The sequence below is a fragment of the Sardina pilchardus genome, chromosome 14 (assembly GCF_963854185.1).
Source record: "Sardina pilchardus chromosome 14, fSarPil1.1, whole genome shotgun sequence".
In the NCBI taxonomy this organism is placed as follows: Eukaryota; Metazoa; Chordata; class Actinopteri; order Clupeiformes; family Clupeidae; genus Sardina; species Sardina pilchardus.
In genome coordinates this window covers 29281622-29296129 of record NC_085007.1, presented here as the reverse complement: position 1 = coordinate 29296129, position 14508 = coordinate 29281622, and the positions used below count along the sequence as shown (strand labels likewise).

Sequence of the window (14508 nt, the reverse complement as noted above, 5' to 3'; positions counted from 1 at the left end):
GGGACGTCTGCGCGAAAGTTGTCGTTCCCATGGTAGCACATTAGCATTTCCGCAAACAGAAGAAGCTGAGTGCGGTGTTGTCAGGGGGCACCTGCTGCAAACATTAAAGAAGCTAGATTCAAGCGGTCTAGTATCTAAATGTAGTGTTGTTGATAGTTCATTTATTTTACTTACACATCATTTGAATATGATGATCGGTCAGAGGAACAGGACGCTATGTCGGGAATTCACTGGACCAACGCCCCATTCAGTTGCAGTGGTAAGTTACAGCACCTGACTTGCTTTTACCGTTATTAAAGATCTCAATGGGATGCATGTTAAATGGGCATACATAATTATCACGTGAAGTATTTTAGAAGTATCATGCAGATAAACTATTGACTTAACTTTGCGTTTGGTGTAAGTTTTTGCCATTCTGCCAACTGTGGGAGGGAGGGAGGTCTAGCTACTAATATGGATCAAGCCCTCATGAGTTGTGAGTGAAACAAGTTAGACTGGGCCTAGCCTATGCATCATAGCAACCTTGTCATCTCCCTGAAAAAGCAAAGCCCACTTCATCAGTAGATTAACATTTATCAGTCTTGTTATGTTTGGCCTATTCATTATTTTCCTTTTCTCTGAAATTTAGCTTAGTCTGAGCTGAGTCTAGAGAAAAATCTAGCTTAGTCTTAGCTGAGTCTAGAGAGAATTTCTGTTTAGAATATTTGTTAAAATCCTGTAAGAAAGCAGCTTAGCGAGGCACTGATTATCAAATTTCAGAAGTGCTGTTTGACTTATTTTCTTAAGAGAGCAAGGTTGCCTTCCTCAAAACCTCCGGACCATCTTATTCTGGAGAGGAGGAAACAGGAAGCAGCACGGGACAAGATATTGGAGTTTACACGAAACCAAAGCACCTGCGACATGAGAATGCACTGGGAGAAGAATTCCGATCGGCAAATTCTCTTGGGCACCATCGAGAGACGTGTGAACAAAGCCCTGGAGAAGTATCAGCTAAGCATCGAGGAACGGAGAGATAGGTAGTTTACTGATAACATGCACATAATGTACTATATTCACAGCAATTGATCTGAATTTCACCTACATTATCTTTCTATCTTGTCAATGTCAATGTTAGTTCATTTAAAGCACATTTGACCAAACACTTCTTCTTTACTTCAATTCTTCATTTCATCTCGCCTCTCTCTCCTTCCTTCCTTATCTTTTATAACTTCAGGCTCCATGCTTTGTTGGAGGCAGAGGAGAGAGAACTCATGAGGGAGATGGAGGAGAGGAAGGAGACCATTCTGGAGAGGCAAGCAAAGATGCGAGAGAGGGCCAAGGCACTGCGTGAGAGGAGAGAAAGTGATCGACAGAAAGTGGTGGAAGAAAAGCTGGAGCAACTCTTCAGGTTGGGGCCAGTGCCACACAGTGTGGTTGTGGTCATGGTCATTCACCACTATTGCTTAAATAAACGAAGGAAAAATTCATTTTGAAAACTCCTTCTCATTGTGTATATTTCACAACAGTGCTTTCAGGAAGCACACACTGGATTTTTCTGTAATCCTATAGTACACATTATACAGTGAATAATGCCCACATTTCTTATGTTGGAAAAGTAAGCCCCAAATTTGTGATTTATGAATAATGCATGTGCTGTCCAGTGTTGTTTACAGTGGCATACATCTAGAACCAGTTCTGTGTGCATCGCCCCTTGATTCATACCAAACCCCTCTTCCCCCTCTGACCCTGCACCCTCCTGCCACTCAGGGAGCGGAGCGAGGAGCTGCGGGCCATCGAGACACGCCGGCGCCAGGATGAGGTCTGCACCGAGAGGGCCGCCCAGATCCGCTCGCGGGAGGAGTCGCGGCGGCGGCGGGCGGACGAGGAGCGGCTCTTCGCCCAGCTGTGGGAGAGCGACCGGCAGGCCAAGCAGGAGCGCGAGAGCCAGGAGGCGCTGCGGCAGCGCGAGAGCAACGCCGAGCAGGTGGCCTTCCTGCGCATGCAGAGGGAGGCCGCCGAGCAGCAGAGAGCCGAGGCCAAGCGGCTGAAGGAGGAGGAGGCTCAGATACTCGTAAGGCCCTTAATTGTGCAACACCTCCACCAGGCCCATCCACGAAATCACGGTGTCAGATCACACTTTCAGGGGTTATGCAACAAATCCTCTTAACGTGTAATAATGTGATATGAACATCTTGGCATCTGTTTTAGAGTGATATATATTAATTTAAGGATACAAATAGTCCCCAAAAACAAATAGTCATCCTCGTGGGGATGATGATCTTAGTGCCTATGCAAGGTTGTGTGTTCATCAGTGATCATTATGTTGTGTTTTAGCTTGTTGTTGCAATATCATTTCTCGTATATGCTGCACTAATTGAAATATTTAGCCTTTGGTAAAAGCCTGTCTGTCTCTGCGTGTGGTACAGCCTGCTAAGATAATTTGGTGCACTTGCACGATGCGCGTGCAGATCGCGTTCTTGATAGCTGCTGTGTTGGTCGTGCTCCACAGCGGGAGCAGAGGGAGATACTGCGTCTGGAGGACGAGAGGCTGCGGCGCCAGAAGCTCCAGAGCCAGGACAGCCGGCGCCGCTTGCTGGACCAGTCGCTGCGGCTGAAGATGAAGCGCCTGGCTCAGCAGCAGCAGGACGAGCTGGCCCTGGACATGAGCCTCCTGGAGCAGCTGCTGGCCGAGGAGAAGGACGAGAAGCAGGGAGATGCCACCAAGAAGGTGAGGGAGGAGAAGTATGAGGATGAGAAAGAGGGACAGATTGGGAAGAACAAGCAAAGGTGAAACTGTCAGAAAGTGATGATCGTATTTGTATTGTAGCTGTGTATATTTGAGTGTGTACTCTCATGCACATAGTTCATCTAAAGCCTTTTGTGTGTGTATTGTGTGTATGTCTCTTTGAGCTGTATGTTGGTTTGTGTGTGTGTGTGTGTGTGCATATGTGCGCACTGCACACACGTCTGTGTGTATTATTACTGCACATTGGTTAGGTTAGTTAGTTAGGTATTTTATTGTGCCCGTAGGGAAACTTTTTTTCAGTGAGTACAATATGCAACATACTGTAGCATCAGTCCACAGTACCCCAGTATCACACAGGGGCCCCTTTACAGCGACAGTTCACAGTACACCAGTGTAACACAGAGGCCCTGGTGTGTGTGTGTGTGTGTGTGTGTGTGTGTGTGTGTGTGTGTGTGTGTGTGTGAGAAACAGCTGGTGCTGCGTGAGGAGCAGAGCAGGTACCAGAGGTACTTGGCTGAGCAGCTGGAGGAGCAGCGGAGGCAGGAGGCTGAGACAGAGCAGCTGATCGAGGCCGAGCTGCAGCTGACCTGGTCCCGCCGCGCTGAGAAGAACCGCCGGGAGAAGGAGGCCCGCGATCGCCTCATGAAGGACGTCATGGACACCCGCCGCATACAGATCCAGCACAAACGTAAGAATGTGGATATACTTGTCCTGGAAGTATGGATCATATTCTTTGTTGATAATGTACAGAGGTGGAAAACTCCAGGTTCAGAGAGTAAAAGTCCAATCATGTATTGGTTCTATCAGAGCCCATTTAGGGAGAGCCGGTTCACTCCCTGTTAACTCCATTGTAACGGCATTTTACCTGCAGTTCCTGTTGCAGTTCCGCTAGGGGCGATCATGAGCAAGTGCAAAACAATGGGGGTCTATGGGGCTAGACAGCTAAATTGGTCTGTTTCACCTGATTGTCATTGAAAAATCGAAGATTGGATTTTAGTGTCTGCAAGCTCAATATGGATTATAGGTCGAAGGTTGAATGAACAATTACTTATGGCCCTCTGGTTTCTCACAGGCTTGGTCGTTGTTGCCCATAACACACTAGCATCCTGCTAATGAATGACGTCATTGACACGTTTGAAAGGCTTTTTAGAACAATTAATACTCAGCCATGTGTATTTTCTTTGACCCCCCTTTCGCATGCAATATTCCGATTTCTACACAAAAAAACTATATCCAGAGAAAAGTGGATTTTAGGAGAAACTCCATTCACCTCCATTCATTCTCCACTTGCTCATGATCGCCCTCTAGTGGCAGTACCATGCGGAAGTATTTAGAGAGTGGCGGTTCTCCCCCTATTAAGGCCCGATCACATTACAGGCGGCATGCGCTATGAAACCCATTCATTTCAATGGGTTGAGAGCGCAAAAACGGGTCTGCCGCTGTGCTCAGCAAAGCGCAGCGCCGGCGGCATTTTGCCGCTTTGCCGCTGTTGCGCATACCGCGGTCAAAGTTGAAATATGTTGAACTTTGACCGCGGCGCGCTGTAAGTGAATGGTCTTTTGCGCGGAGCCCAGCAGTAACCATAGAAATAGGAGCGGTAACAGCAACAAAAATTGTAGAACGTTATCTCAACCAAGAGCAACCTAGCGGTGGGTGCAGCGCATGCCGTCTATAATGTGATCGGGCCTTTAGACATTCTCTGGTTCTACCTGTGCACTTAACTCAGGTGGTCTCGTCAATTAGCTGCTCTGCCTGGCTGAAGAGTTGTGCTAATTAGAATCAGCTGGTTTAAGTGAATGGTTGGCACAGATATGTGGGAGGACTTTACTTTCTGAAGCTGGACATTTCCACCTCTGATAATGTATCAGCAGTACAATTGCTACACAATTACAATTAAAGTACAATTAATAAGTCATATTGCTCTGTAATCTTTTTTTTTGTCATTACATGTTGGAATGTTACGTTGACTTTTTCTATGAGTATGTCCTTGTGCATGTGTGGATGTATGCAATTGTGTGTCTACTCTGTGTGTTTCTGTATGTAAGTGTAATGTTGGATAGTTATTCATGCCATGTGGATTTCTTTGTCACAGTGAATGAGAACATGCAAAGGCAGGCGGAGCTGGCTGAGGAGAGAGAGGAGCTGAACAGAGCCGTCCAGCAGAACAAACTGCTGGACGAGGAGGAGAAAAGACGGTAGGTTTGTTTAGGGTGTCAATTGGGAAACAGTATAAATCAAGTGTTTGTACAGGCAGGCACACACCTCTGTTTCCTTCAGTCTCTTCCTGAAATCCAACCAGTGGATACTGTTTCTTCACAAATAAGAGTGGGTTAAACATAAACAAGCATAGTGGTGTCTTTTAAGGATCAGCACTTAATGACATTTTGAGTATCTATACAATTTGACCATGAGACCAGAGTCATATGAAGCCATCCTTACACCTCAAGCACTGTGTAGCCTGTTCTTGCTAAAGCAGTATTTTCTAACTCACCCCTCAGTCTGAAAGAGGCCAGCCTGGAATATCAGGCAGACCTGTTGGCCCAGATGCTTCACCAGCAGAAGGTGTGTGAGGTGGAGCAAGCCGAGGCAGACAGTGAGCACCAGAGGGGCCTGGCCTTCCAACAGGAGTATAACAGGAAGGTCCAAGGCATCCTCTCGAGGCCCACATCCAACACCACCCCTGTGCACCCCTTCAGGAGAAGGGACCTCCAGCCTCTAGCTACGGTGGCCCAGCTGGATCTTTCTATGGCTTAGTAAATCAGGTCACAGGCTGCAGTGGTCACAGGCTGCAGTCAGGTGGAGGTATATGTTTATCATCAAATGGCATTATACAACTGAAGAAAAACAAATAAATGCATAATAGTTATTCACTTGGTGATGTACCACTTGTGTCTCTCCTATATGCAGTTACACTTAGTTGCTCAAATGTGTGTCAGACCCAACTTGGTCCAGCCTGGACTATTAGCTATTTACTACATAGAAAAACACTGTGGCCTCTTGAAATATGCTGTTCTGTGCAGTGTGGCGTAGCTAGGTCCATTGAAATTAGATATTGATCATGCTTGGCAACCAGAAGTAGTGTTTTGTCATCCAGAGGGATGATACATTGTAATGGCAGAATCTTTAAAGAGCTACAGAGAAACCCTGATTCTGTGGAAGGAAGGAAGGACAGTCAGTACAGTATTGACATTCCAGCATGTCAGCAGAACTCTTTTTTAAATTCTATTTGCCCATTCTTTTTTCATTCTATTTCCCAGTCTTTTTCCTTGTATTGTGACAAGCTATATGTATGACCATAAAGGTTCATCTTGAAAACTAAGAATAAACATGTTGTGATTTTGACAGTAGCTAAAGTCTGGTTCAGTGCCTTCAGTACAAAAAGTGTGCCCAACCAAGCGAATCCTTGTGGAAGGTGGACTTCAGTCAGGCTTCCTTTGCAACATTATTTAGCCCTTACTCTCTACCTCAAGATTAAGACTCCACCCAACAAATGTTCAACTGACTAACTGCCCACTGTTGCCAGGTGGAGACACGTGTACCTGTGAATATTCTGAAATCCCTTAAACTTCTAAAAGTTACGTTTTAAATGCTGATTATTGTTTTGACCTTTTCAATATCACTTATTGGCAGCAATATATCAGGTGTTCACTCAACATCATGGAATGTGCTGTTGTATATCCCTTTTGTGTGGTGAGGTGAGAAAACCATTAGATTCTGATAAAACCTGTTCTGTCTAAACTTAGTCGTCTTCATTTAACAATTACGATGCGTGTCATGTCAATTGTGTGTGTGTGTGTGAGTCTGTCTGGTCTGATTTCACGTCAGCTCAGGAGAAAGAACTCAGTCAACACCCCATACCTGACTGAGGAGTGGTGTAGGAGTGGAATGATGTCAGACGTTTTTCCTTCTCCGCCTGTTGCAGAGGCAGGTTTAGGAGTTGCCCAAGTCAAACTATGACTTTAGAGTAGCCTCAGACCATCTTGTGTCTACACTACATGTAATATGGGGGAGTCAAAACTTTACCTCTGACAATTTCATTAATCTGTCAAACTTTATGTTGCGTGAGGAGTTACAAGACTGTTACAGCTATCTGGACAGAGGGCAAAGGAGATGATACCTGAAGTGGACCTTTACTGCAAGGTAACTACTGTTCATTTTATTATACTATGAAGGGGCTCTTCCTATCTTCAGGTTACTCGATATGTTACGGAACCTTTTATTAGAGCTGTTTGTGAGCATGTGTCACGTTTGAAAGCTTTGTGTTTATGACAGTTTCTGTGATAGCTTATCCAACAGCATATGATACAGTATAGACCTAATCATTTTCTGTCACTGCTGTTAGACCTAGAGCTCATTCACAGTCTCTCAGAGTTGCACAACAAGACATAGGGCCGTTATGATTACATTTGCTCTTACAAAGATTTGTTTGTGGCAGATTTGCAGCAAACTTGTGAGTGATTTGTGGGAAACAAGTGAGTTCACCAGAAACTATTGCCAGAGGTTTGCCAGTGTTGGCCGCTGGAGTCAAACTTCCTGCAAAGTTCTAGCAATAATGAAAAGTTTGCCACTAGTTAGCTTAATAGTTCCTTTGAAATAAATGTGACCCTTCTCGGTTCAATTTATGTTAGTAGCCTACCATATTTGGTTGAATGAAATGGCATAAGAAAGTAACCTAACCGAACCTTGGTAGCCTATGGGTTAATATTATACAAAACCAACCAATTTAACTTAATAGACTTGAAAAACAAATCCGCTAATATATTGAACATTGAATAAATTAGTGGATATGATACAAATATGTTAAGTCATTGGAACCTTTCACATGTAATGCGAAACTTGGCCAGATGGTGTCTCATGCTGTAAGAAATTGCACTAGCGGTCGGTCCATGAGATTGCACTGCAGTCATACCAGTCAACATGATCGAGTCCATGGATACGGGAAGGAAGTAAAGGGAGCAAATATAGAACTGCAACAGAGCAATATACTTTTAATTATATTCAAGCCTCTCTTATATATTCCACTGTGGTTTGATAGGATAGCCTACATAGTCATGGTCTTAGAATGTTTCGCCTAAGTGCCGTGTAAACCCTACCTGGATACGCAAAACGCAAAACAGCTCCAAAGTATTTTCTAATGGCAGAAGACACCTGCCATGAATGGGAACAGGTCAAGTGGCTAACTTGCTAGCGCGAAGGTCCCTAGCAAGTTGATTCAAACTAGTAAGCCAACAAACAAAGGGGCTCTGCGTGCCTGAAGGTAATTGGAAAATGACGTTTGGACAAGGAATATTGACGGGACCAAACTTTGAGGAAATATATGTGTTTTTGTAATTGGCGTGGCTATTTTCACCCTTTTACACTATATGTTATTGGGGTTTCGTTAAGACCTCGCATTGGGGAGTATGTCAGTCAACGAGCTTTACACTAAGGTGAGTGTGACATTTTTTCCCTACTGCGTCCATGAAAAGTATGCTACTGTAGTCTATAGCCCATGTGTATAATGTTGACCATTTAATAGACAGACAGGTGTTCCAGTAATAACATTCCCAACAAAGTTTCGCCACGAAAACAAGGTCTATAATATTCCCTTATACCTCCTTTAATATTAGTAGTATTGAACCATTTGGTTATATGTAAACTTTGCCACTGGCTATTGTTTGTGATCATTTCGTGCTCTCAGGACAGGTGCATTATCGCGAGCTTGGTTTCGGGTTGGTTTCGGTGTTCCATGACCGAGCGCGTTATAGCGCTTCCTCTAGTAAAGGCTACACCGACATGGTGATCAAGATGTTGAGGTGTAATCAATTTACTGTGAAAGAAAAACAGGATAGGCCTATCTAAATTTAAACAGGGGACTTAGTTATAATTCAATGTCTTGAGGAGGGTGGCCGCACTTGCTGTCACCCAGGCAAGTTTAATTGATCTGGTCCTATCCGTGCCACCAAAATATATTTAGGCTTGAATGCATCTCTCTCAGGAGTCGACTGCAATGGTAGAGTGCAAAAGCCTTATTTGTCTAGGCTTATTTTTGGAATAGATTTACGCACTGCCTGAATACAATGGCATTTACAAAGCTATTTATTTCGCACCAGACGTGGCAAATACACAATAATGTATCATTCTAATACCCCCTCCCATTCCCTCGTATGTCCACCAGTTATCGACTTTGACCAGGAAATCGACTTTGACCAATGTTCTCACTGAACTAATCTCTTTGGAGATTTACTATAATATGCACAGTACTGAAATAATGTGGGCTGTGTGTTGGCTATCACTTCAGTAACACAGATATCAAAAAATTTTTATATAAATAACTTGTCCCATGGATCAGCATCCTTCTGTGAAAGTTATACTGTAGCATAGCCTACTCCGCAGGTCTGCTTTGTCATTTTTGCTCACATATTCAAGTTACCCTCTTGTAAATACATGAGTTGTAAGATAAGTAGTGTACAAATATTGAGATGGGAGGCTTTGGGATTAGATACAGTATGTGCTATATCAGTCTTACTAGACATGTCGAATGATTACAGAATGACTACAGGTCTGGGATTGTGTTGATCTCATATTAAAGATACCTGTCACCTACTTTGATAGGCCTCATGCTACTGAAACACTTTCCTCTTGTATAGGAAGGTTAAAGCTATTTTTTTAGGTAATTCTACACAGAGAACTGGGCATATCTAGTGTTGTTAATGTATGTATTTTTTCGCCCGCAACCTCTGAAAACTCCAATTGTTTGCTTCCTCTTCATTCAATCTGTAACTATACTCAAAAGTCCCAAAAGCAGCTTCAAATCAGTGCTGTGATAATCATATTTCATGTAGGCTACCAATATGTAACAGCTTGTAGATTCAGACAATCCACTCACTTTGTCTTATTTACTCTGAACTCAAGGCTTCTAAAGAGCAAAACAAACAGTTAAACTGACAATGACGTGACAAGCTGATGTCATATTTTCTGATTACTCATATTGTACGTCTGACAGACTGAATTATGATAAGATGAGTCCAGGTGACCATGAGAAGTTGACTGTAACACCAGTTACTATTTACTGCGTTATTGGCGAGGATTAACATGGCAGGCCAGCATTAATGACAGAGCCCCCAAACTGATCCTTTTTACCCGAGCATCTGCCACTTGTTCCCCAGCATATTATCCTGACCAAAGGTTGGGTAACAAATCCAAGAATTCCATCTGTTTTTGTGCAAGGATGTTGAGACCAGCTGTCACCATGTATTCTGTGATTCAGACTTAATGCACACACACACACACACACACACACACACACACACACACACACACAATTCCTGCAATGCTGTAGTGTGGTTACATCCAGTTAGCTGATATGAGTAACTGATTAGTTGGAAGATAATGATGATCGGCGGCTCTCCTATGGACATGGACAAGAGCTGATGGAACAGTTGTGTCTCTATGAAGGACGTTTACATGTGTTTAGAGTGTTATAGGGAGGGATGAATGCTGTTTGTTTTTGGTTTTGTCGTTCAATGGCCTTGTGTAGCAGGATTAACCAGATAAAGGTCTAACTGGCCCCCACCCCAACACCCACCTACCATCGTGAGATTTTGTGTAGCCAGATCTTATTGTAAAAGTCAGTAAACCCATTCGCTGTCTACTTGAAATTCTTACAGCCCCTTACGTGTGAGACAGAGTTGTCTGGTTGGCTCCCCTAAATTGGTGGATTTAAGAGTGTGTGTCTTTTGTTGTTTTTTTGTGTTTGTGACTGAGAGGTTTGGTTTTCTCTTAAGAGTCCCACTGAGCCTTTCCTTGCATTCCCCTCATTCTAATGGTCCACGAAGAGAGTGTATTGCTAGTATGTTGCCATAGCTCCCTACCCCCTTTCATTATGCTCACTCTCTCACTTCCACTGTGTCGTGGTTGAATGCACCTAACTTCTCATTGGGTGAATGTATTGTGGTGAATGTTTGATAAACAAGTGCTGCTTCTCCTGTGGGACTGAAGCTTAGAGGCAGGTGTGTACCCCACCTCCCCCACCACTGGGCCAGCAAGTCTCTGGTCACCTGACGTCATAAAGCAGGTGAGGGAGCACTCAGGTGAATAGGGAGCCTTCGTAATATGAGGGGCTTAAAGATGGAAAGAAAATTGATGAAGCACTGAACTTCAGTATCTTTTAGTGAAGTATTGTATTGTATTCATATCAGACGATTGCTGTTGATCTTTTTAGCTATTATTTTCATTATATTTTAAGCATTAAACTTTTTCATAGACAAGAAAGAAAATCAATTGCGTTAGCAATCCATGCCTCTGCACTTGAGGTTTTAGTGAAGTTGGCATTTAGAGATGTGGACTAGACGTGGACACGTGGACTCTCTTTGGTCATAATTTATGTATATTTGTATAATTTCCATTTTGAGTAAATTAATCAGTTCGTTTCAATTAGTGTGCGATTTATAGCTGACAAATATTACGCTCGATCATTGTGGAAGTGATACTGATAATGTTGCATTATGGTGCCTATAGTGGCTACCCTGTACTGTATATCCTGTCCTTATCAGAGAAATCAGAGGGACATGTCAACTCATCAGTCTTTCACATCTAAAGTCACGCTGAATATGGCTCCTCTTTAATTATCCAATATGACCAACTAAATGTTTTGAAGCATATTGACTTACTGACCTTTTTGCTTTAGTTCTGTTACCAATCTATTTTGCATTAATATGGGATTGAAGCAACTCACTGTGTGTAATGAGTATTTTAGACTGAACAGACGTGATGAAATAATGTTAAATTTTTTACATCCCAGAGTCATTTCCTCTCATTTGGAATCAGTCACTGCTGGTGGCCATATATATATAGCACACTAGGCGTGACGTAACCTCAAACCTAGAGCACCTAGAGGCTTTGTTCTACCTGTGCCACAGGTTTCACTCTTCCCACCTGAGTCCAATGGCCGAGGGCTAAACTGTGTGCTAGTTCCCCATGCTGTCACGTCGATGAATAGGGCACACATCAGAGGAGGGGGCTGAAAAAAAGAAATCAACACTTCCTCATGGCCACACCTCGCCTTCACCTGAGGCTATTATCTCCGTGTCTACGGATACAGATCTGGGTGGGGCTCTGTTAACAGCGTCCGTTGGAGCAAAAAACTAGAGCATGAGGTCTTTTTTAACCCCCTTGAAGGATTCCCACCACACTCAGGTGGATGAGGGTCCTGGGTACATGAAACACGAGAAGAATCCCTCCTATGTTGTTTTAACTAGGTATTCCCCCTCAACCTTCCACCCTTGTTTTACATCCAGTGACGTGTCCATTTGTGCCAGGCAATCCTAGAATTCCTTTCAAAAGCTGCAACTGTCAAAAATGGCTCATGGGCATTTGAAAGTGAATTTGAAAGTTTGGAACCCAGGCTACAAACGGGTGACATCTACAGGAGGCTGTCACATACACCATGCCCCCATGACTCAGCCATTGTAAACAGTCCCTCAGTGATCTCATTGGACTCTTTTCATTATCTCAGCATGTACCATGCCGCTGATAACACGCCCATCTTTCTCTCTCGCTGTGTGGACTTTGTATGCAGCGCAGGGTTTTATCGGAGAGTTACCACAACGGAACCTGTAGCGCAACTTTTTTTTTTTTTTTTGCTCTGTCATAATTTACCGTTGGCTCCTCCTCTGGCTCATGTGTCTGGTTCTGCTGTGTAGTCCCTTTCTTCTGCTCGGTACCTGTTCTCCTCCTCTTCTGTTATGTTTTGGACAAGATTGTCTCTTTACTGTCTTTGATGTCATGTGCTGACATCAAGACTTCCTCCTTTGAACTGCAGTCAGTGTTTATGAAACACTAGTTTGGAGTGCCACTTTCTAAACCTTTTTCTTTCTAGTCTATATGCTTATCATGTGTTGGTGTTCCTGGACAGCAGTTGATATGAAAAAGCTGTGCCCACGGTGTCAGGCTGTTTGAGTTTCACAGAGACATTGCTCATTGACATTGATTAAGGGTTTGTGTAGTCTCAGGCCATTTTCTTTTTATCTCTGACATGATTTTTGACTAATTGGAAGCTATAATGGCTTCCAGGTTGGAAATATTTGTAATGTATGTTATTCAGATTCACCAGAAGCACTTGGATTGTAACAGTGCATCTTGACAATATGTGCAAATTCTGTTGTGTTAAGGACTACTCATTGGACAGTATAAACCCACCAAGACAACATTTATGTTGTAAAATATATGTGGTAGTAAAAGCTTACTGTTAATTTAAGGCTTGTGGACGCTGCAAAATACACACTCAGACACTTCCAGGCTGTCACCTCCAGTACAGTAATATTTTTTCCCTGTTGTGAAGGTAAAACAAGCACAACACACACACTCTCCCCAACCCCCGCAGTGACTCCCCATCCTCTGAGTTAGTGTGACAAACTCTCCCTCTGCTGTATCGACCCTACACAGAGGCGCTGGTGATGGGCAGTAAAAAAGCCATTTCATTAGGTCCTTAGAAGATATCACAGAGGAGTAATGGTCCCCAGCAGCACCGCACAGGCTAGAGCAGGATGAGTGGATACTGATACTGTGTGTGTACAGTAGCCTCTGCATGGGGAACCGTGGCCTTGAAGGAGTGTGTGGGTTTTGTTTAAAGGAACACACCAACTTTTTCGGGAAATTTGCCATCTACCCCAGAGTTAGAGAAGAGGGCACATATCCTTCTTTGTCCATAGTAACCCAGTCTGACACTGTTAACTTAGTTTAGCATAATTCAGTAGGGGTGGGTTAGTCCAGTTAGCCTATACATGGCAAATAAGGCTCTTTCCCGAAAGGTTGGTGTGTTCCTTTGAGGCCATTTATTTCATTTTAGCTGAATGGCCTCACAACCAAGTTCAGCCATGTGGAAGAGTTTACTGGAGTCTTACAAATCCTTTGTCTACAAACCTGCTCGTACAGTAGGTGGTGTCATGCTGTTTTGCAGTGGAGCTCTGTATGTGTTGTCAGCAGAGGTCCCATAATTGTTGGTGCTGATACTGTTCCCTTGATAGAAGAGAAATTGGATAGGTGTGCAGTCTAACTCTGCAGATTCTCTAAGAATTCTACTTTCCACCTTCCTGCAGAAAGAAATCCTTTTTATTTAATTTCAGGGATTGCCTATAGCTTCAACCTGTTGTGCACAACTTCAAACATATTTTAATTGAACTGTGCCTTCAGGAAACCTTTCCTTTCAAGAACAGGGAGATTAAAATTGGATTAAACTGGAAAAAAGGTTTTGATGGCTCTTTCAGTTTTTTGTAACCTTGCTGGATTGTCAGATAATGTGGTGAACTGCTTCTGCTTCTGCTTTGATATGGCATATGTGCATCTCTCTTCTCTTTTCACTTGTGTTGGATGTTGTGGGGTAAATAATATTACTTCCTTGTTATTCATGTAGTACCAAAGAGCTTGGCATAGAACAGCAAAACAAGGGAAGCGTTTATTAGCGTTATTAGGGAAGCAACCTTTTCATTCCTCACCTCCACACCAGTGTCCATCCATCACGCAGACCTGATGCATCTACAGTAGGGTCCAACTTTTCAGGGTCCTTCTTAAACTTTGCAACCTTTTGCAACTCTGCAAAAACATTATTGCTACTGATATAACTTAAGCTTGCTAACTGACTCCTTTTGGTGATCTACAGTAGTTAGCAATGTGAAGCCTTGTTACATTTTTGTAGGGTGTTCCATCCCAGATCTCAGAACTATAGTGCAGTGCCTTGCCATGAAAATGAAATGAAATGTTCATGACCATGCCATGAAAATGAGGTTGAATATGACACCTGTAAA

General features: G+C 43.3%; 2 protein-coding genes across 3 annotated transcripts in view; both read left to right on the top strand.

Moving 5' to 3' along the window:
- The first annotated feature begins 63 nt into the window (after window positions 1–63).
- Window positions 64–5595, top strand: cfap53 (cilia and flagella associated protein 53). The gene is made up of 8 exons (XM_062554391.1): window positions 64–259; window positions 787–1016; window positions 1214–1387; window positions 1747–2050; window positions 2489–2707; window positions 3197–3413; window positions 4818–4920; window positions 5224–5595. The coding sequence occupies exons 1-8, from the start codon at window positions 188–190 to the stop codon at window positions 5477–5479; spliced, it is 1575 nt and encodes a 524-aa protein (XP_062410375.1). The 5' UTR covers window positions 64–187; the 3' UTR covers window positions 5480–5595.
- Window positions 5596–6689: 1094 nt separating this feature from the next.
- myo5b (myosin VB) overlaps window positions 6690–14508 on the top strand; it is a 58632-nt gene continuing 50813 nt past the window's right edge. Inside the window, exon 1 of one of the 2 annotated variants that reach the window (XM_062555252.1) lies at window positions 6690–6865. In XM_062555252.1, coding sequence (XP_062411236.1) covers window positions 6836–6865 — 30 coding nt within the window. In that variant the 5' untranslated portion in view covers window positions 6690–6835. Of the gene's footprint in view, window positions 6866–7667; window positions 8155–14508 lie in introns of those variants that run through there. The other variant, XM_062555253.1, reaches the window with a different exon arrangement.